The sequence below is a fragment of the Magnolia sinica genome, chromosome 10 (assembly GCF_029962835.1).
Source record: "Magnolia sinica isolate HGM2019 chromosome 10, MsV1, whole genome shotgun sequence".
Taxonomy (NCBI): Eukaryota; Viridiplantae; Streptophyta; class Magnoliopsida; order Magnoliales; family Magnoliaceae; genus Magnolia; species Magnolia sinica.
In genome coordinates this window covers 10,525,200-10,548,141 of record NC_080582.1, presented here as the reverse complement: position 1 = coordinate 10,548,141, position 22,942 = coordinate 10,525,200, and the positions used below count along the sequence as shown (strand labels likewise).

At 40.6% G+C, this 22,942-nt stretch overlaps 1 protein-coding gene across 3 annotated transcripts in view; it reads right to left on the bottom strand.

The window, feature by feature from the left end:
• Positions 1 to 2,287: 2,287 nt before the first annotated feature.
• Positions 2,288 to 22,942, bottom strand: part of LOC131257953 (methyl-CpG-binding domain-containing protein 9) — a 58,536-nt gene continuing 37,881 nt past the window's right edge. For all 3 annotated transcript variants that reach the window (XM_058258931.1, XM_058258934.1, XM_058258933.1), the window contains 4 exons: positions 17,551 to 17,649; positions 9,442 to 9,873; positions 4,594 to 7,149; positions 2,288 to 2,970 (listed from right to left, as the gene is read on the bottom strand). In XM_058258931.1, the coding sequence (XP_058114914.1) occupies positions 2,701 to 2,970; positions 4,594 to 7,149; positions 9,442 to 9,873; positions 17,551 to 17,649 (3,357 nt within the window). In that variant the 3' untranslated portion in view covers positions 2,288 to 2,700. The remainder of the gene's footprint in view (positions 2,971 to 4,593; positions 7,150 to 9,441; positions 9,874 to 17,550; positions 17,650 to 22,942) is intronic.

Below are 22,942 nucleotides of genomic sequence, written 5' to 3'. Positions count from 1 at the left end.
TTGCTTTGAATGGCCCACTTTTTAAGTGAGCCTAAAAGTCCTGCATGGATTGAGACTTTCCAGTAATTGGGCCTTTGATTTCAGGCCCAAGAACAGCGGTTTGTAAGGTTGGCAACAGATTGGGTTTGGGTCAGGTCCAAGCCGAACCCGACTTGATCTGTTTAATTGTCATCGCGTGTTTCTGGCTCGGCAACTCGGATAGACTCATCTGATGCTGAGTCGTTTCAGGACTCCGGCAACTCAGGCGGTGGTCTGTGGTTCCAAGCTCAGACAAGTTGGCCATCCTTGACCCATGCTCAACCCGACTTGACCCCGACCCAACTCAAAGTTCAATAACGGAATCTGGGTCTAAAAGTATGACTAGGGCGGCCCGCAGGAAGGGTTGGGTTGGGTCTCGTGGCTACTTATTCGGGTGGGCCATCTGGATCCATTTCTTTAAACGGTAGCCTGACCCAAACCCCAACTCATTTAATAGGCCTGGTTCGGTTAGCTGACTCTACCCTTTGCTATTTCTAATTTGAAGTCATAGACAGTCGTGTTCTTTTGCTAGTACTGGACATGATAGAAACATTTTGCCCAATTCATGGGCCTGTATTACAGGCCCATATCTAGCCAGGAGTACCCAACGTTGGCGTGGGCATGATTTTGGCCTTACTCTTCATGGATACACACCACCATTTTACTAACTCAGCTCCCAAATCAGGTCCATGCCCATCAACCTTTACTACTGCGCGATAGCTTGACTGATATCGGGCAGGGCGATCTCCATGGTTTATATTACTACAGTGGAAGGGATTTTGATTTACAAAGGCCCACTTTGATGTGTACCCCAGCGAAATACTAGCGGACATCCTTATTTTGATGAACTTCTCCCATGGAAGCTGTGTCTGGGCAAGAAAAAGTAAAAAAGGGTTCGAGTCCTTAGCTCAGTGGTAGACTCTTAAGGAGTTTCAACAGGACTGGGTTCGATACCCATAGGTGGTGAAATCCCACTAGTGCATGGGTGTGTGTCAGGTGCGTCTAAAAAAAATTATTAAAAAAAGCTGTCTGATCAACGCCCGGTGAAATCTGGAGGTCAACTCATCCTCACCATGGAAAAAGATTATCCCACTAGTCACAGTTCTGTTATTTTAATACAGGCGCTTTGCCTAGTTAAATTTCTTTCTTCCAGTGATGGTAAACTCCGGGGCCCAGGTGGGGAAAACCAAACTATAGTTCTAACTGATCGACTCACTTCAAAATTGGCTGATGAGATGAGCAGACTGACTGAGCAACATTTCGAACTGTGACTTGGGCCTGATTTGGGTTATCAACAGAGTGGAGATGTGAATCGAGCTAATCAGTTGAAGAGAGTGAATCAGTAGCTCAGTTATCGACGGTTTTTCATCTTTATTTTGTATGTATCACCTGTTTACAAAGGGTCATGGTTCCAATCAAGGTTTGAAGTATAGTCCATAAACCCGCAAACTATACAGGTTTATCGGTTCTGTATCAAACCCGAAACAGCCGAATCATGGCAACATATGATGGTATCGCATCAGCGGTGGATGAATAATACCTTGTGTAAACATCCATTTCAAACCTTGGTTCCAATCTTCATGTGAGAAGCATGTGAGAGAGCCATTCAACAGATAGGGGGAAGCTGAATTGCATACCAAGTAAACCGTGGGGCCCACCATGATGTATGTGCATTATCCAATCAGTCCATCTGTTTTTCCAGATCATATTAGGGAATGAGGGCAAAATTGAAACATATATCCAAAGTTTGAGTGGGCTACAACACTACGTGAAACGGTGAATTGTAGACGTTGAAAAGGATCCACAAAAGTTTCCAATGACGCTGATATTTGTTTTATTCTTCTTCATCCATATCATTGTGACCTTATGAGCAGGTTGGATGACAAATAAACATCACCGTGGGCCCTAGAAAGGTTTCAACAGTGGATGTCATTATCCACGCTGTTTCCTGTGGTGTGGTCCACTGGAGATTTTGTACATGCTTCAATTTTGGGCTCATGCCCTAAAATGATAGGGAAAAACAGAAGGCATTGATAAGACACGGTGGGCCCCACAGAGTTTCCACGGTACGCTTAAGCATACTGAGTTACTCGGTACGCAATCCGCTTACCAGATAGGGAACACTGAACATGCCAATGACCATCCTCTCATTTTTGGCATACGGCATATTTACATAGCCCACTACCTGATGAATGGCCTGGATCTTTGACGCATGCTGTCCACCCAGATCCCAAAAATGCCCAACTGCACACACACAATGAGAGGGAGAGACCACCCATAAAGAATGATATATTTTGACTACACCTGCTCGGTTTCAGCTTCTTTTACACAGTTTCTCGTATGGTGATGATGATGATCATGATGGCGATGAAAATGAACCAGCTCTGAGATTTCTCTTCTGAATGATGAAGACCTTGGCAAAAACTCCACTGGTACCCATTCTCATTCAAAATACACCCAAATTCCTTTCTTCCTCTCTAAATGTACACCTACATACCTCCTTTCACCCAGCATCCTTCCGTTAGCATGTCAGTGCACTCTCTATATATATACATGGAGGCGGCCCTGGCAGCAGTATTCCTCCGACCTTCTCCTCGCAAGAAGAATTTACAGCCACCGCCACACATTGCCAGATTTTTCTTACTCTCAACAAAATTCGAATGCTCATCTCAAGATCATCATTCATCCATCCGCATCTTTCTTCTCTGTTTCCTTCTTCTCCACATCCTTCCTCTTCTTCCCTGTCTTGCCTGCCTTTGGGTTGACAATGGGGTCTGAACTGGGCGGTGTCTTCTGATATATGATAGCAGCATCCAATGCATATATGCGAAGGGCGAGGGACGTGACAGAGGATGTCTTTGCTGCGGCCGTGAGAGATGACCAGTACCACCATCCGTTCCTCAAGTACTCGGTCTTGAGCATGTTCTCGAAGACGATCATTGCTTGAACCATCTGCACAGAATCCAAAAATGAACAGCTTTAACACGATGATAGTTAAGAAACTAGGGTCTTGGGAAGACATGTCATTGCATGCCTACCAACGTCAAACACATCAACATGGACCAAGCGGGTAGGCGTTGGAAGAAAATATAGGGTCTCACTCATCCTCAATGGTGAGCTATGCGGCTGGTGGTTCGATTTGAACCATTGATTGGATGACCTTCATGGTGGATGGTGGATGTGCTGAAAATCTTTCAGATTAGAAGAAAAGACTTACAATTAGGTGGCGTACAAGGAGACAGTCAAAGCAAGTTAATGCCACGATAGTTTACAGTCAACGAAGAAAGTCCGAATATCAAAGTGTTGGTATTTTCCAATCTTGGAGCATCTATGCACATCCCTTATCCAAGGTGGAGTACATCACACCAATGGTTTGGACCACAGAATTACAGGTCCCAAGTGGAATCATGTAGGCCAGCAGACTGTGATGAGCATAACTTTTTAGTTCCCAAGTTTGTGCATGCCCGGTACATTCTCAAAATAGTACCACCCTACAAAACCGTCGATTTGGTGCAGAATGGTGTGATGGATCTGGAACATTCAATCAGGGGGCCACCTAATTCAACTTCATCACCATCATCTTATCCTTTCTTCCAGCAATTAGAGCAGCTCCTAATTAATGAACCATTAACCCAATAATCATGCTGCTTGAAGTCCATAACTATCGGATCAATTGCCCATTTCTGGACATTGAAACATATTTTAGAGCAGGGATTCAGGAAGCAGTTTACAGATAGAAAAGTTAAAGGCTAAGTAATTCTTATTTTTAGAAAGGGGTAAACCAGATCGAGTGAATCAACTGATGTAAATGTTGTGCATTGGTCCATCCATTATTAGCCAGTCAGTTAGGATTGATTCACATTTTTTTACAATCTCATGAGCTTTATGGTCAAAAAATAGATTTAAACGATACAGTATTTACATTAACAAAAGCATATTGAACCATTTTGATAGATTTCTAACTCCCTTTTTAAGGCCTTTCCTTCAAGTAATGAGACAGACCAGTGTAGCTACATGGGGGGGGGGGGGGGGGGGGGGGGGGAAGAAAGAAAAAAGACGAGCAAAAAAAGAAAAGAAATGAGAAAAGAAAGAAAGAAGAAGAAATTAGGAATCTTCCTATATCGAATGCCAGGATGCCTACGCAAGGGGGGAAAAAGTAACAGAGTATTATAATGCAGATGTTTGCCAGCACGGCACATGTGAGATCTTATCTATCCATCATGATGGTCTGACCGTCTACATGTTTTCCCAAAAATAATCTGGTCCAATCAGCGGATGTGCCCCATACTGGAAACGGATGGATGGGTTAGAAAGCTTCAGCCCAGTTTTTCAGAGCAGTGAAGTTGTCCTGCAAACTGTGGCCCACCTGACCAGTGGATCAACTAGATTCTTGGGATAGGCATCAATATAGTGGTGCCATTCTGATGGATGGATTGGATCTCGGACCTATCATGCCATGCTAGCACACATGTTGCATGTACATGAGCTTTATTGCACATGCCTGTAGGCTTAGCAAAGCTCTACAAAGCAATCAAATTAAGGCTAAATGTAACAAAAGATGAAGACCCAACTCACCTCGTATATCGACTCTGCAGATTTAAGGAAGGCACGCCAGGCACATCTTTTCGACACATGTGCCTTTGACGGTTTCAGTGCTTCTTCAGGCAGGGCGGCATCCATATCAAGCAAGTTGATCTTGAGCCGTCTAAGGATTTGAGAAACCTTTCCGACAAGAGGCCTCAACGAAGTCTCAGGGACTGTACAGCTCTGACCAACTTCCAATTCCCCCATGCTACTATCCAGAACTGACACCGGCTCCCTATCATTCATACATTCTGATGTGCATCCCTGAGTTTTCTGGGCCTCCGGATCAATACCGTTCTCCACACATCTTTGAGATGAAATGTCGATTGATGGCCCACCACCGCTCATATGATCATCATGGCATGGCTTTGTTGAATCATCTATCCCTTGAGGTGTGAAAGCTGGAGGGTGCTCTTCAGGAATGGCCAACTCGAGGATTGGATTAGCTTCATCACCTTTGGGGCGGATCATCAGTAATGTGGGGTCAAGGAAATATGCTGGTGTAGATGGAATGAAAGATGGATTTCCATTTGAACCAAGGAGTCCTATTTCTTTTACCAACTCCTTGTTAGAATTTTTTGTGACAAACTTAGAACCGATCTCCTCTATGTCATATGGACAGGCTACATCCTTCTTTTGAAATTTAACCAACCTAGAGCTGAAATCGAGCTTTCCACCCTTGGACACCTCGGCGGCATCTGCTTCATCAGGATGCTCTTTCTCACGGGTGGTTTCAGACCTCATCCCCTTCCCTTCCCGGGCGCTTTCATTTTCCTTACTTTCATCGGGTCCCACAAAGCCTGAACTGCACCTTCCATCGTTATGCCCCTCGAGTTCAATGCTAGTACAAAATGTCTGGTGGCATGAAAGACAATGGTATCTTGAAGGCCACACAGGTTCCAAGCATTCACATCTGTACATTCTCTCTTCGTGACTTGCTTTTCCCTTTCTCCCTTTCTTTTTTGGAATTTCATTTGTCTCAGTCTCCAAGCAAGAACCATACCGTTTCTCCAGAACAGCAGCAGCCTTGGTTGCCAGACAATGAGTGGCTGCAGCCTTGTCGCTATTGGAAGACTTAGGTGCAGTGGTTTGAAGATCGTCATGAACATGGCCCCTGGATTGCTGGGACCCGAGCCTTTGCCAGTGCAAAATGCTTTCCTTCAATTCTCTCTCTCTTGAATCACTAGCATTCAACCAGCCAGCAAGTTGTTGAATTTCTGCATCGGATTCACATGAAACCCATCCAATAGAACTCCAAATACCATCATTCAGCTCAGAATCACGTGGACTAGAAGCCTTAGACGCCTCAGGGTGAATATCTCTGCTAAAAAGAGCTGACCCAACCGAATGGCCAGTAAAAGGTTCCTCCTCCCTGCCGTTATTCAGCCTCCTCCTCTTTGCTTGAACTGGTATGCTCCCATCAATGACCAACCAAGGATGTTTACCAGGCTTACACAAACCCCAGTATAATCGACCATATGAATCCCTACCCAAGAAATCCCTTCGCAAAGACACCTTCGGAAGCTGTGACTCTATACCAGAAATAGAGTCCTGTAATTTAGAAATATCATTCCTTAGGGAGTGCAACTCAAAATCGCATGCCTGTTTTGACTCAGTCACATCAGGACGAACATTGTCATGGCGGACCAGGAATAGGTTATCCACAGAGGACATGGTGATTGTAGAGCCCGTGGGCACTGGAAGAGTATGCTCCACCAAATGGACTTTTGCAATATCTGACAAATGGCAGGATCCTGGTACAACTTCCAACATAGGCACCACAGAAACATTCCTTTCCACACTTGAAACATGATTTCCATTCATATTACTCTGAAAGCTGTTCTCGATGCCAGGTTGCCTTGTTTGTACATCTCCACATTCAGCACTGAAGACTAGCCTTTCCCTGTTGAACTCACTGCCTCCTTGTTGCAGAGAAATCGACAAAGGCTGTTCTTGCAGTGTGCCAGATTTATCTTGGCTAGAAGTCATAGGGGAGAAGAGACTTGCAAGCACGGAAGACTTATCCATAACTGGGCCAGCTTTCATTTGAGTTTCAGCATCTTCAAGTTTCATATTCAACGGCTCGTAATGGTCACCTGTATGACTTTTACTATTGAAGTATTTCTCTAATGTGTTTTTCATATAGAACTGGCCGAGCTGTTTGTTGACATCGTTTGGCCCATTTTCCACCGGGCTGCTGTCTATGTTGGTACATGTTCTTTGCTGCAAATCACCAGGAATTGTTGCATAATAGGTTGGTCTGTTGCTCAAAAATTGAGGATGTCCCATCCATCTACCATTGTTCACAAAGATGGTAGGCATCCCTTCTCTTGCAGCTTCACCAATCCCATTGAACTTGCCCATAATGTCTTTTGTATTTCGGGCAGTTAAGAGATCTTCTCTGAATTTAAGAGTCCTCCATTCCATTGCAAGCGAGCGTAATTTCTGTTGCATCTCAGCTGACATGTCAGCACATCGGTCGAGGTGATCACGGACAACCACCGAGCTCAGGGCTTCATTGCATAGAAACTTTAGCAAGAAAGTCCTCTGCATTCAAGATAAATATCAATTAGCAAGAAGATGACACAACATAACGGCAGGAAGAAGTGCATTTCTCTTATCAGAAAGAAACCTGTTAGGGCTACTTGAAATGGTAGGATTTTAGATTCTACCCTTTCCTACATGAGTGAGGGAGACGGTATTTATCAGTTGCGCAACACCCTTTACATGCTGTGGTCCAATATTCAGGCCGGTTTGGTCTTCAGGTGTGCCACATGTGTACATCGATTGTGGCCTGTTGGTGAACTGTTTTCAACAGTCCATTTTTTTAAATTTTTGTACAGGGACCCATCAGATACTGGACTGGTTTACTTTTGCCATGGCACATAAATAGTGGGTCCTGCCTGATGTACGGCCCAGATCTCACAGATGTGGTGCATGAGGGAGAAAAAGGAATCAAAATTTTACTTGTGCAAGTGCCCTTGGCATTTCTCTATCAGCAAAAGAATATCATTTAATATCATGATATAATTGAAATCAACCATCCAAACAATAGCCATTGGAGACGCTTCAAGAGAGTCTATAGTGAATATTCACCAATAAAGGTGTGCCTGTTCAATGACCTGCATTCTTAATGGACTACAGGTACTGAACCAGAAAGCCATTAAATAGCTCAGAAATCAGTAAAACATGTTGGCACACCAATTTAGGTATAAGAGTAACTGAAGTCTACTAATAAATCTGTGTAAGGAAAAATATGAAACACATGAGAGCGGTAGAGGAATGTTGTCAGAATGAATTGTTACACTACCCACAGCAATGGCAGGAAAACGCATCAAAAGTGAACAGACTTATTATCTAAATACAAGGAGCTAACTCTTGGAAATGTCTCTTCTGAGACTGGTTATTCGAACATCAATCATGTAAGGTAAGATCCAAGATGAGAAGAAGGTTAGTCTTCAGCAGAATCTGGAGGTTTGGCATGGATTCAACTTGCATCCATGGGACATTATGGAACCAAGGATGTCAAAATCAGATAATATATTTAGAATGAAGGATTTGGAGACCTCAGAATGAATTTCAACACAAATCCATGCGTTCTCTGCTCAGCTTTTGACGGAAGAAAAGATAATGATATCAGAGGTACAATCATGAACTGCTTGTACTTCACAGTGGCAATTTATCTATTATTTCAAAGGAAATCAGCTGTCGGCCTCACTTGCTGAAAACTGTGTCTTGATGGTCTTTGATCTCTAAATTTGTTGTTAAAGCATTTGGAAACTACGACTTTGTTGATCGTCATTTCTTTCTATAATGGGTATTGTTACATATTTTAACTGAACAGTATAGGAATGACAACAAATAATCCATAATTAGAATATATATGGTTACAATCACAAATGTTGTGAATGCAGTGTAATGAGAAAACAACATACTAAAGTAATTATATGCATGTTCTTCTTTTCCCAACTTAATCCAAGATCGTGGCCATATTACACATTACTGTAAAAACTGGTAACTTGTATATCCACAATTGTAATTGATATGTTGTCATTATAAACACAGCTATCAGATGAGTTCCGCTTCGCTCTAATGTGTCAAATCACGCTCAAATCTAGTGTTTGGGCTCCAAAATAGGTCTAGATCAAGTTGGAAATTTCCTAGCCTTGCTCTACACTTAATATGAGAAAAATGCACACACACACACACAAAAAAAAAGGTGATAAATTTTGAAATTATGACCTCTTATAGTTATAGGTGCACCTGCCATGCCATAATATGCAGGGGCCATTTGTGTACCGCATGCATCCAATACGGGCCAATAAATGTCCCAACAAAACTGAGACGCCAACACATCTCGTATTGCGCCTTGAGACTGATCAATAAGTGCTGGTCAGTCACATAATCCGATAGGTAGCAAAATTCACAACCTTGAAGATCCACCTATTAACTAGATTTTTCATAATTTATATTTAAGCCTATTAAAAAAAATTGAAGTGAGAAATAAAATGAAGCAACTCATTTCTAGAGGTTGGTGCAAGTACCCATACTCATTAATATCCAACAACAGTACCCATTACCTGAATAGCTCAGCACACTGCTAAAAAATTTGCAACTAATGAATGACTCCCAATGTTTCATTGAACCCCAAAGGTTGACCCATTAATGAAAACAAGTACATGAATGCATGACTATAGTAGCAACAGATCATGCAGATGTTATCCACAATGTATTCCTTGCAGATCAATTTTATTATATTCATAAAGCATATACTTCTTCGCAGGATTGATTTCATAGTCTGCCAAGTAAATAAGCCAACAAAAGAAATCCACAACAAACCTCTTCTATGCTTAACTCCCAGTACTCCTTTTCCTCCATTGTGGCTGCCAACTGATTCAGTGCTTCTGAAAGAATACGAGTGTCCTCTCCCTGGTATCTCTTTCTCCGATGTCGATTAATGACCATATGTTTTGGTGCAACTTGGGCCTTACCTTGACCAGCAACACACGAGGGACAATACCAGTTACCTTCAGGAATCCTTGCGAGGGGGGGATTCAAGCAATAAGTGTGATACTCAGAATCGCAAGTATCACACAGTAAGACGCTATCATCATCTCTGTCAATGCCACACACTTTGCAAACTCCCTCTTCCCAAGGAGCTTTAGGGATTTCACTTGCGCTAACAAGAACATCATCCAGTTCTTTCTGTACTGATGCACTTAAGTTTTCAGGATCAGGATCCTCTGCACATTTCTGGACAAGGCTAAGCACCTGCATTAGAAAATGCCCGATACTGACTCTCAGGCTAAGTGCAGAAACTAAGACAATTAACAAGATAAATAGACAGTGGTAAGAGCAAACAAAAGAAAGCTGGAAGCAGACACTAGGGGCTTCTCGTGATTCATGGCTCAAAGAATACTTTTGAAACATAGTGAATTACGAACTTCTCCAATCAGCTTGCTTTCAGCTTATGGAAGTAAAGGATATTCATAATGTAAATATAAATGCAATATGGCCAATAAATCTGTATTTTAATCATGTACCATAATTGAATAGTATTCGTAAAATTCAGACACATGCCACACCCATGTTGTGCCATACATCATAGAATACACTTCATGATCACAATGAAGCCACATAATAGTTGCCAGAAGGCAATTTACACTGTCAAGTGGCAGCAAGCAAAGAACAGCATTAAAAAATTTATGTTATGGCCTCCATAGAGTAACCACCTTATCTAACATTACATGAACATACCAGATATTGTGCGTGCATGTGTGGACTCTTTGAGGCTCTCAGAAAAGACAATTCATGTCTCTGCAGATCTCAAGGGCTTAAAGGACAATTTTGCAGCTATGCTGGAACCTACCCTTATGAGTTGATGAATGCTATATGGAACATATTAATGTAACATACACATATCAATAATGCTTATTCCACTTTCCAGTATATTCTTACAAATAATAGCTAACGCAGTAGGCAAAATCCATGTTTGTGAGTAAACTTTGAGCATTGACCAATATTGAAGATAGCAAAACTATTCACGTACGAATGCTTAACTATTTGCATCATGACACAATTCACATTATAATGCATCAGTACTTTATAATTCCTAATTGAGGCAGTACAATCTCAAATTAACATTTCAAATGTTTGATTTAGAATGAATATTAAAAGTATCTATAGTAATCACTAATTTTCTTTCAATTCAAATGTTATACAGATTCACAAAGGAAAAAATCATCTTGAACAAAAGAAGCTAAATGACCTGGTCTTTGTCCAATACAACCCAAAGTCATAAGAGAGAAGCATAGACTATATGATCAAATCTGACTAGATGATATGGGGGCATACACTAAGTTGCTTATAGAGACAAAGGACCTGATCTTTGGCAAGGACAACATGGACCCAAGTAGAATATGCTGCATTTGAATCAAAACATGAAGAAAGTTCAAGTCAAAGGCTGAGTAGACAGGGGATGCCTATTAGCAATCAAGGCCAAAAAAAACGACGAGATAGAGGAATATAAGAAGAAGATGATCAACCACTAGATGTGAACAAGCAACTAGTGAAAACTGATCATGAAAAAACAGAAGAAGAGGACAAATACGATGAAGAAGATGGCAATGATGATGATGCCAATGATGGTGGAAATGTTCCACAATGGATTAGGGATCAATGTTTATAGCCAATTTTGAAATTTTAAGTTTTAAATTTGTATAATTTATTTTACACCAATAAAATAGCAAAATTTGTATGTTGCTTTTTCACATCTTTTATTGTATGTATGATTATATTCATTTGAGTACTTGTTAGTTCTTTAGTAGAGTTGTTATAAACTTATAACCTCTAATAATCTATAATATAAAATTAATATTAATGAAATATAACAAAGTAGTATAATATTTTGTTATAACAAAATATTAATGAAATAGGTTAAAAACAATGCCTCCTTACACTTGTAGTATTTTTAATTTTTTACATATTTTTTCTTTTCGTTCTTTCGTTCTTTTTTTTTTATTTGGGAATTTTCTTGATTTGTAAGTTTTTTTTTTTTTTTTTTTCCAAAAAAAATGTTCCACAGGTTGTTTGGTTACTAATGCAATTGCGATTGAATGCAATCGCATAAGTGCATAGCCCCCACTAGTAGCACAGGATCACTTATGCGATCTGACAACATTGGTTAGCACAAACATTAGCATGACTTTTGAAGTTGTCCTTGCCTCCACAGCATATAAGAGCATCCAAAGGAAACCTTGCCTAGTCACACAGTGCGTGCCCGCTCAAATCTAGATGTTGGCTATGTTTATGTCCTCATATAGGGCCCCCATGCAAGGCACAAGCCTCGCTATCATTCTAATGCAAGCACCAATGGATGCACTTAGGTTGACTTTGACTAGAATGGGGATACAGGTAGTTGCGAAAAAAACATATGGAAAAAAAAAAAAAAGAAAAAAAAAAGAAGGAAAATACCAAAGGAGCATTTGATGAGTAGAATCTAGAATGATTTTGTACAGTGGAAGAAGATGGTTGACCCGTGCTAGCCTGAAAAGAAATTGCGGTAGCACTATATGAACCATCCTTAGTAGGTACACCCGATTAGCCCATGTAGGCCTTTCCATGAATATCCCAGCATGTATCAACATAATGATTAAGGTAACAACAACCGGGGTCCACGGTCTCCTCTCTGAATCTCTACCACCCGATCATCCACCATGGGCACCACAGCCTCCTAAATCTTGAATGAGAACACCACAACCTCCATGGCTACCACCATCTCCATGCTACCATGTTATAACAAGAGAAGATTTGTCCTAAGGAGTGAGGCTAGTGGAGACCGCAAATGACACACATTGAATACAAGCAAATACATCAGTAACAGTAGAAATCTCACTGCCTCCCAGAATTTGAGCACAAACCAACTCAAACTCACATTGCAACCCAAAAAGAAATTTCGCAACTCAAAACTCTTCACGCTACTCTAGCATCGTATTATAGTGCCAGGACAATGGCTGATAATTTTTAGCTCTTCACATACCCCTAAGGGCAAAGTAATACTCTCCAATACTTTTGCCACCTTGTTTGAGTTCAAAGATTTTCTCATACAACTCATATGTCCAACTTATATTTTTCTCCCATGACTGCATTTCTTTCAAACTATCTCATGTGGTGAACATAACTTTGGCACTTCAGATTCTATGCTATTCCACGTAGAAAAAATCTGGCATCTTCCGCTACCCAATCATCTTAAACAACACAACATTCCTGAGGTTTAAAGGATGCAAGATATTTCAACTTGCATCAGCCAATCAAAAAAAAAAAAAAAACCTCAACGACGCTACAGGTAATTCATGTTAGTTAATTATGTGGATGTTATTTGAAATCCATGAAGCTCGGAGGGAGTCAAAATGGAATTATTCATCTCACTTTTACTCTACATCTAGAAAAAAAAAAGAGTAAAAAGAAGGGATTTTGACCAAAATGGCCATGTGGTATGGCCAAACGCCCCCAAAAGGAAAGCCTTTCTAAAATATTCCTTGCATGGCCCTTTGATAAAAAAAAGTTACAAAAAAGGGGACAAAAATGCCCCTGCCTTGAGAACCACGCCAATCAGGCAATGAGTGCGGTAGGAGTTGCGGATTTCTTTGCTCAAAGTTTTCACGCTGGCAACCTAGGTAGGGCCCCCACCCTGATATTTGTGAGAAATCCACCCTGTCCATCTATTTTCTGAGCTCATGCGGTGAAAACCGATCCATATCCAAGACTCAAGTGGGCCATACAAGAGGAAAAAATGGGGAAAGAAATGCCTACCATTGAAACTGGTGAAAGAAAGTGGGCCCACTTGAGTCTTGGATTCGTCTCATATCCTAAATCGACCTTGCAAAATGGATGGACGAGGTGGATTTCTCACAAACCTCATGGTGGAGCCCACCTAGGTTGCCAACAAGGCGGGGGTAGGAAGCAATCCGCTTCCTTCAGCAGGAGGGAAGGGAAGCGGTTTAGGCGAGACCCAGCTTCACCCAAGACGGTGCGGCCCTTACCAAGGGGCCCACCTTGATGTATATTCTATATCCACACCTTCCATCCATTTTTCCAGATCATTTTAGGGCAATATCCCAAAAATTAATCAGAATCAATAAATAGGTGGACCATACCATAGGCAACAGAGGTTATGGAACGTCCTACCATTAAAAACTTCCTAGGGGGCACGTTAATGTTTCCATAGTGTTTATTTGCTATTCAATCTGTTGATAAGGTCACATAAGCCAGGATGAAGGGAAGAAATAAATATCAACTTGATCCAAAACTTTTGTAGCCCATTAATGGTCAATCACCATTGTTTCCTATGGTATGTTCCACCTAATAATTGGACCTGCTTCATTTTTGGGATAATGCCTTAAAATGATCTGGAAAAACGAATGGACAACATGGATATAGAATACACACATTAAGGTGGGCCCCACGGTAAGGGCCGCATAGTCTTGAGTGAGGTTGCGGTCTCACCTAATCCGCTCCCCTTCCCTCTGGCAGACACGAATGTTGTGGAAAAGCCTTTCGTATGAACTTCGCTGGAAGCCTGGGGGGCCCACTGTGATGTTTGTGAGAAATCCAGCCCGTTCATCCATTTTACAAGCTCATTTTAGGACATGAGACAAAAAAAAGACGGATCCAAGACTCAAAAAACTTGACAAACAATAACGGTGGACATTCACTATCAATTATTTCCTGGTGGTGTGGTCCACATGATCGGCGTATGTGGCTTATTCTTCGGATCATGGCCTTCTATGAAATTACTACAAGAATGGACGAAGTGGATTCGACACATACCCAATGGTGGCCCCACAGGCGGTGTCCAAAGCCCCACTACCAACACATGACAACCTCGACCCTGACAACTTCGATTCTTAACACATGACAACCTTGACCCTGCTAGCCTCGACCCTTAAGACATGAAAACCTCAACCCTTAATGCATGATAACCTCGACCCTTAACACATGACAATCTCAACCCTTAACACATGTCAACCTCGACCCTAACACTTAAAACTACAAGGACACCATCTGTGGGGTCCACCGTCGAGCATGTGTCGAATCCACTTGAGCGTAGGATTTGCCTCATTTTTAGGCTCATACCTTAAAATGATATGAGAAAAGGAATGGACGGCGTGGATAAACAAATACATCACGGTGGGCCGCACAAACATGTGTCGTTCCTTGCTAGTTACTCGCAATTTACCGACTTGGCACACGTGTACAAAATCCAGACTACTCATCATCAGATGGGCCCACTATAACATTATATGTGCAACATAGGGCAAAAAATCATCCTACTTCATATGGCACAAATAACAGTTTGATCCAAAACTTTTGTGGCCCGAGGTAAATTTCAACGGTAAGCATTTAATCCCCAATGTTTCATGTTGTGTGGTCCACTTGAGCTTTGGATCAGCCTCATTTTTGGGCTCATGCCTTGAAATGATATGAGAAACGGGATGGACGACGTGGATGAACAAATACATCACAATAGGCCCCACAAACTTGTACCATTCCTGGCTAGAGGTGAGTGGGAGTAGGACACAATCTGCTTGCCTGACGGACGTGGATTTCGTGCCAAAGCGTGTGAAAGCCTTGGAAGGAAGTTTCTGTGCTAGCCATAAAATAAGCTCAGAAAATGGATGGGGTGGATTTCTCACAAAAATCAAGGTGGGCCCCACCTAGGTTCCCAACAAACTTTGCACAAAGAAATCTGCATCCCCTACTGCACTCATTGCCTGACTATCGTAGCGCTCAAGGCAAGGGCGTTTTCGTAACTTTTTTGCAACTTTTCTGTCAGAGGACCATGGAAAGAATAATTTTTGAAAAGTTTTCCTTTTGGGGCGTTTGGCCATACCACAAGGCCATTCTGGTCAAACTCCCTAAAAAGAACACACAATAAACAAAGTATATATGAACTGGAGTCGGAACCAATAATAACTTTGAGCACCCCTTGTGGTGTGAGTGCGCAAGACTGTGGGGGAGGGGCGAGTGTGTGTGGGTAAAAAAATAAAAGTTAGTGATTAGAAAACAAAAATTAACAGCCCATTACGGGGTCAATACAGTTTTAACAAAAAAAAAAAATGGTTGTAATGGCCGTTATGGCCCGTATATTGCATAACAGTAATTACAATGACAGTTACAGACTTACAGCCACCATTACCATTATACCTTGCTCCTTATTAGTTACGACTAATTTTATTTATCTTATGTTCACCAAATAACATCGATTGGGGGTTACGTAACAAAAAAAAAAGATAAGGTAGGTCGCACACTTGTAGAACCCTTATTGCTAAGGTATTATGTAACAGTAATGGCTGATGCTGGCTAATATGATCGGGGGCGTATCAGCTGAAATGGACCTATAACAGCCAAAACTTTTTTTCTTATTTTATACATGTATTTTATGGACCATGCAACAGACCATTCTTCAGTAAAAATGTTGTCAATCAAGCAGTGTTAACTTTACCTGCTAAAACTTGACCAAATAGGCCCTGATTGAATAAATCAAGCATCATTTGATGGATTAGGCCCATTACATATAAGTACAACAAAACAAAGAAGAAAAATGAAAAAAGATACTTCTCCACTTTTAATATTCCACAAAATGGTCCACTTTGCTTCAATTCATTGAATCCCACTCAAATTGTCTTTTAATCCTCAAAATAGTAATATGTCTAGTTTAAACTCAGTTTCTAAGCTTCCTTTAAGGTTGAAATGAATACAAAAGTAAAAAAACAAATATTAAAATTAAAAATTTTCAAATAGACCATGTATGGTCGGATGCGCCTATAACAGCATCTTGGCTCACAATGGTGACCATTTCCTTTACGTAGCAGCCTTTATGGCCGTAACATAACCGTATGTTAATAACGTGCTTATTACCGTCACCTAGGTGAGTCATACAACCATATGGCCCAAACCCATCATCATTAACAATATCTACTTTTTTGGCAAATATGAAATTTCATTGACAAAAGGATAATAATCTATCAAGATAAGGGATAAGAACTGCTAATACAGGATCTTGGCTTTGAAACCCTTACTTTATAATGAATTGGTGAAGTAATTAGCTTCATTGGAACAAGGTTAAATACAACTTCCAAAGAAGGGATTCACAATTTTTAACCTCATATAGCGAAAAAGGCTATTGCATTACGAGAGTCCCTTTCCATGATTAACAGCCCCACGAAAAAGTTTGAGAATGTTTCTACTCCCACCTTGATCGCCAAGAACTCCACTCTATTAAAGTAACCAATACCAACCAAGCTAGAGAAAACCATTTTTTATAGAGCTAGATATCTCTTTCTTATCACTCTAATCCCAAAGGCACCGGGATTACCCATGAACTGCCATCAGCATTAAGCTTCCACCAAGTACCGGGCAGAGGAAACAAAACTCAACTGTTATCGGAGGGTTTTGATAGTTATCAATAACTATCTCCAATTGCAAAGGAGGTCCAAAATCCTCACCATTTTGAAAGCTCTGATGTGAGTCCCAAACTTAAAAGGAAAATGTTAATTCTCTCTCTCTCTATTGAATGAAGATTGTCAAAGACTTTCTTTGTTCCTTCCAAATGGCCACATAAATCACGAGCGAGAGCATGTGCAATAGATATTTCTTCTTGGCTCATATGAGTCCAAATCCCAAACTGAGTTGTCGTCGTATTTGACACTTCATTCACATATCTAAAACGAATAGGAGAGACAATTTCTTAGTATCCTACAGTTCTCAACCTACATGTTTGGGTCTCATGATTCATGTATTATTAAAAGAAACCATCACCTAAGGAGCTGATGCTTCAACGACAAGAGCAGTGACAACTGACAATTAACATGTCTTGCTGCACTATTCAAATTAACAAAGAAAAAAAAAAAAAAAAAACAGGAAAAGAGGATAGATAAGAAAGCAAACCTCCTTGTCATATAATGACTCAAAATCTTGGGATAAAGTTTCAGCCAATCGCATCAGATCAGATCGATCTCCGTAAGCAGTGGATATATGGTGCCATACCTGCCAACAGAAAAAGTAAATTAAAAAAAAAAAAAAAAAAGCGTAAGAAATGTTGGCATGGATTGCAAATATTCAACTTACAACATATATAAAATACAGGTATGAATCTGTTACCAAATTTAAAATATCAATCATATGAGGCAAAATTACAAATCCACCAAAAAAGTAAAAAAATAAATAAAATAAAATAAAATAAAATGAAGTGGCTTTGCTCTAGAAGATAATGCATAGAATATCTTTATTTCTTTCCATCTTTCTTCCTTTCTTTCTTTTTCTCTAACAAGGATTGGGCTTGGGAAGAAAAGAAAGGTGTGTTGGCATTTGGCCTTACTAGTCAGTCTCTAGGTTCTCTTGGGGAAAAGGAATGGTAGATGTTTTAGGAATGCGAGCACCTCGGCTTTTAAGGTTTTTAGTAAGGCTAAGTTTTATGTAATGGAATAGGCATCGTCTGTCAAGGCAATGGAATATTGTAAATTTTCTTTTCCCATCGGGTTGTTTTTATGTTGTGGTTGGCATGCCATCTTGGCACCTTCTCTTAATAAATTCAGTCACCTTTCAAAAAAAAAAAAGAGGGGAGGGGGGTCTATCCAACTACAACTAAAATTATAAGGAAATAATGCCATCTTGAACCAAAGGGAACAGCCAGGACTAAGCATCATGCATATATATCAGGTCACTGTGTCATCACAGGGCATGCTCCAAAATTCACCAATCTATCAACCAAAAAATTGCCATCCCAAAGAAAAAGGACATTGCTACAAAACTATCAATCCGTCCAAAATAAGAACGAACTCAACAAGGTGTCAGAAACTGAATATTCGCCAGCAAAACAGGGAGCCTCCTTTGTTGTGGCCTTCATGCACTTTTCAGAGTTGCCAAGGTGGCATTGGTGGTATCATATATAAGAGCATACTCCTAAAACTCCGACTGGAGAGCCCAAATGGAGTCTGATGATGTTGTTGCATAAAGCTACACTTTTGCATCAACAATGTGAGCAGATCTCAACAGTTGACTTAAAGCCACACAAATTGCTCCTATTTCGAAGAATCATCAAACCAACAACTCACACAAATTCAGGAGAAGTGTCCTCAACAAATGAGCTCTACAAAATCATTGTTTGTATCCTTGTCAAGAGAATGAAAACCCATTATGCATCACATCATTAGCCATAATCAACCCGCTTTTATTCCAAGGAGAGACATCTCCAATAATGTGTGGAGCAGACATGGCCTCATTTGAGGAATTCACCAGGATGAGGGTCCCCCTAACATGTGCATCACAGTGGACCTAAACATCCACAAGCATGAAAGATGAGTCGGTGATTCTCACGACTCAATAGCTGGAAGCCTGGAACACAATGAGGCTATTGCCAAGAACATTGGGTCCACAGAAATTAGTGATGAACAGCGGAGCTCCACTTCCTTGTCATTTTATGGAAATGGACCCACTTTGTATGGTTACAGGATGAGCGACTCAAGCTGTTATGTCACCCATTTGCAACCATCTGGCTATGGTTATGGTCATGAGTATGCCTATGGATATAGACAAGGATATTATTAAGGGCATATACATAGGATACAAATATAACTCGCTGATTGTAAATGACCTATGTAATAGACTAATAGATAGCGCTTGATTGCAATCAACCTTTGTAATAGTCTATTACATTGCGTCTGTGGAAGTTTTATGCAATCACTGCAGGTCCCCAGCCTGAACAAAAGAGGAAGGTGGCGTCAGGTTGGCACCCAGAGTCAAATTTATGCCATAACTTCCAACATGAATCTGAACAATGGCAGAAAAGGATTCGTGTAGAGGACCACAATTCATTGGAATAAGGCTTGGATGATGATGATGATGATGATTTAGGATACGAATATGGGTATAAAGGTGTCCAACCCAATGTTTTAAATAGCTACGCTATGTAGCACGTAGCTTACGCTACGTAGTGTAGCTTAGCCTTAATGATACATAGCGCATGAAAATAGCTTAAGTCATGTGTAGCCTACGCTACATGATTAATTTGCATAAGCGACATGCTACATAGACTACACTACGCGCTATATAGCGATGTTACATTTTTCCATTTTCAATTAAAATTAGTTTATCTTTTTAATACTTTTAGTAAAATAACATAAGCAATAATATTAAATCAGTTTTATTGCTCATTCTTTACCTTTATACTTAATCATTGCCTTTCCTACTACTTTAGGTTGCATTTGCTTGCACCAAATATCATTAAATGCAAGTGCAACCTTGATTAAAAATCTATTAGTATTGTATAGCTTACGCTACACACTATGTAGCTTACACCTCACGCTTCAAAGAGGCGAATGCTAGGCTACACACTATGTAGGTTACGCCTCACGCTTCAAGGAGGCGAACGCTAGGCTACACACTATTCACGATTTAAAACACTGGTCCAACCAGAACCATAGAAGCCGCCACCAGTGAGAGAAACGGTGACAGCTATAGTGATTGCACAATATCCACCGTTGGACATATTAGTGCACATTGGTGAGGATGAGTGCCATAGATATTTTCGAGAGTACTAGGTTCAGTATCATCAACTCATGAGTTGGGCAGTGTTGCAATTATGTGGGTCCGCAGCATTATAGCCACCCTAGTATGAATATGGATGAGGACAAGGACTTCAAGTTGCTTCATCAATCCATGTGGATCGGAGGCCAATGTATACCTTTTGTTCTTTTTAATATTTGATTATATTCGATATAATTGCATCACTTATGGCGAACATTGGATAGTTTTGTCCCCTAACCAATGAAAAACTATTATGAACTCTTTTTTTTGGAGAATTCTTTGGGTTCTAAGTGTGTATGATGTGTCTTTTAACATCTCCTGAAGTATCACTGAAAACTCCATTTTCCTAAAGGTTTCCTCAATGCCATCCTCAGACTGCAATACATTATGCGATACATGCAATGTTTCCCACAATATTTTTTATATCCTGAGATTTCTTGCATAGTGCAATACCGATACTTTGAACATTGGTGATGAGGGATATGACGGCAACCTAAGTCCTCAATAGGAATCTCCAATGCTTAAGAACAACAATGCCTGCCTCTGCAGGGATCACATGGAGACAGCATTGGCGTATCAAAAGCTCCAATTAGCGACACCATTCACCAAATTCCAATCAATGCTACATTCTTCACAAGTAGGAAGAGAGGAAGGTAGTTGGATAGAGACACCTGCTCAAACAACTAGCATCCAGAAAGGAACGTACTTGACTCTCATGAGAAATACCAAGAATACCCTCTCTTAAAACAGGGGAATTCATTTCATCCCAAAAATGACAAATATACCCTCAAGACAAGTTGGATTGATAAAAAGGACCACCATGCTTGCCACTGCCGCACTACCTTCCATTGCATACCCCGTTGAGAGTCAGTCCTTGCCTCATGCCTGAACTCTTCCCCACATGCCAAAGCATAGCTATATGAAAACTCTCATCACCATCTTTAAGCATGTATTAGCACCTGCCTGCCAAGCAAGCCACAATCACCAGTCTGCAAACTACTAGTATTGAACAAGCATCCCCACTCAAGATCAGTAGATTGCAGACTACCAAAGGAGTATCATCTTCTTCTAAACTTCCTCATATGAGACGGTGCGCCGTCTTCTATATCATGAATAGTTGATTGTCCATAATAAAGATCTCCCAATTTCAACCTGCAAGTGATACGTTGCTTCTTTGCAACGACAATCTAACTCAAGTTTGGAATTGACTTGGGGTAGTTTGAGGCATTTCAGAACAAAATTTAATAATAATAATAATTCTTAAAAGTTAGTTGCTAGGTGTTAGGTTCAATAAAGGTTAGGCTCAATAAAGGGGAAATCAATAACCTGGCAAGTGTATTTGGATGCATGCCGAGAAAACTTGCATCTACTATCTTGGCTTTCCTTTGTGTATTGGCAAGCTAGTTACACATCTATGGAATGCGATGGTGAAAAGGGTTAGAAGGAAACTCTAAAGCTGGAAGAGTAGATATGATGCATACCCATCGATGGTGGAATCATTTATATTAAGGCAATCCTGACAAACATGCCGATTTATTTCATTCATGTTTCAATGCCCTTCAAGTGTGATCAACAAGTTCAAATGAGACAGACTTTTTTATGGAGTGGAAAACAAGTATAAATTCCATCTAGAGGATATGAAGTTTGTAAGCCAAATGAGTTTGGTAGGGCTAAGTTTAAGCAAAGGGCAAACAAACAATGGGTTCTGCAGAGTTGTGTATATGCAAAGGGCAAACAAACAATCTGTTCTGCAGAGATAAATAGAATAATGATGATGAGTGGTGCTCCTTTGGCCAACATAAAGAAATTTTTAAGCGAAGCAATGAATAAAGTAAAATGCCATCTAATTAGCCCCAATTCAAACATGCATTAAAGAACCCATATAATTGGAAGGAACCATATAGAAGAGGAAATTGTCTTCTCTTGCCCAGCTTGTTTTCTCTTTTGTAAGGTGTCCTTATTCCGTCATCGCGCTTTGATAGAAGAATACAGATGTCATTGAGGACATTGGTGGCTCTTAGGCTATCCATATATTGTGGGCTCCCCACCTAGAAGCATGTAGAACTTAATTTTGATGGTAGTTCAGGTGAAAACCCAGCTCAGCCTGGATTAGAAGGCTCATTACGGCTGACAGGAAGGAGCTGTGTCAGGTCTTTTTGAGGTAAATTGGTAATATTGATTCCAATGAAGCAAGGGTTATGCTCCTGTTGGTTGTTGTTAAGGAACTTAACCGTCTTCACATGCTACCTGCAATAATAGACAGTGATTCCACGAAATATGATTAAATGGGCCTCATCCATGAATGCATATCCTTGTAGGGCTGTTAATGAGCATCAGGGCCTGTGGTATGGGTTTGCAAATGGGCCTCAATAGACTCCTTTGGAAGTTGGGTCCGGTTGGGTCAGGACGGGTCTCAGGTACCACAGCTTTTATTTGGTTGGGCAAGTATGGACTATCATATTCTGTTTCCTCCGGCTGTACCAATCATCTTCCAGAGAGCAGTACCATCTTCCAAAGAGCAGATTTCATGCCTATGGGGGCATGGAATTGCTTCCATACTATTCTCAATATGCAGCACACATGGATCAGATCGAACCTGTCCATTCCAATTTCCATGCCTCCAACATGACTGGGTCATGGCCCAAAAATCAGTCTTTAGACAGTTCTAGCCTTTTACTTGGTGGCATACAAATGAACACAAAAGATAGACCAGCAATGGCTCCTATTGTGAGAAAAGGCCCATTTATCAGATGGT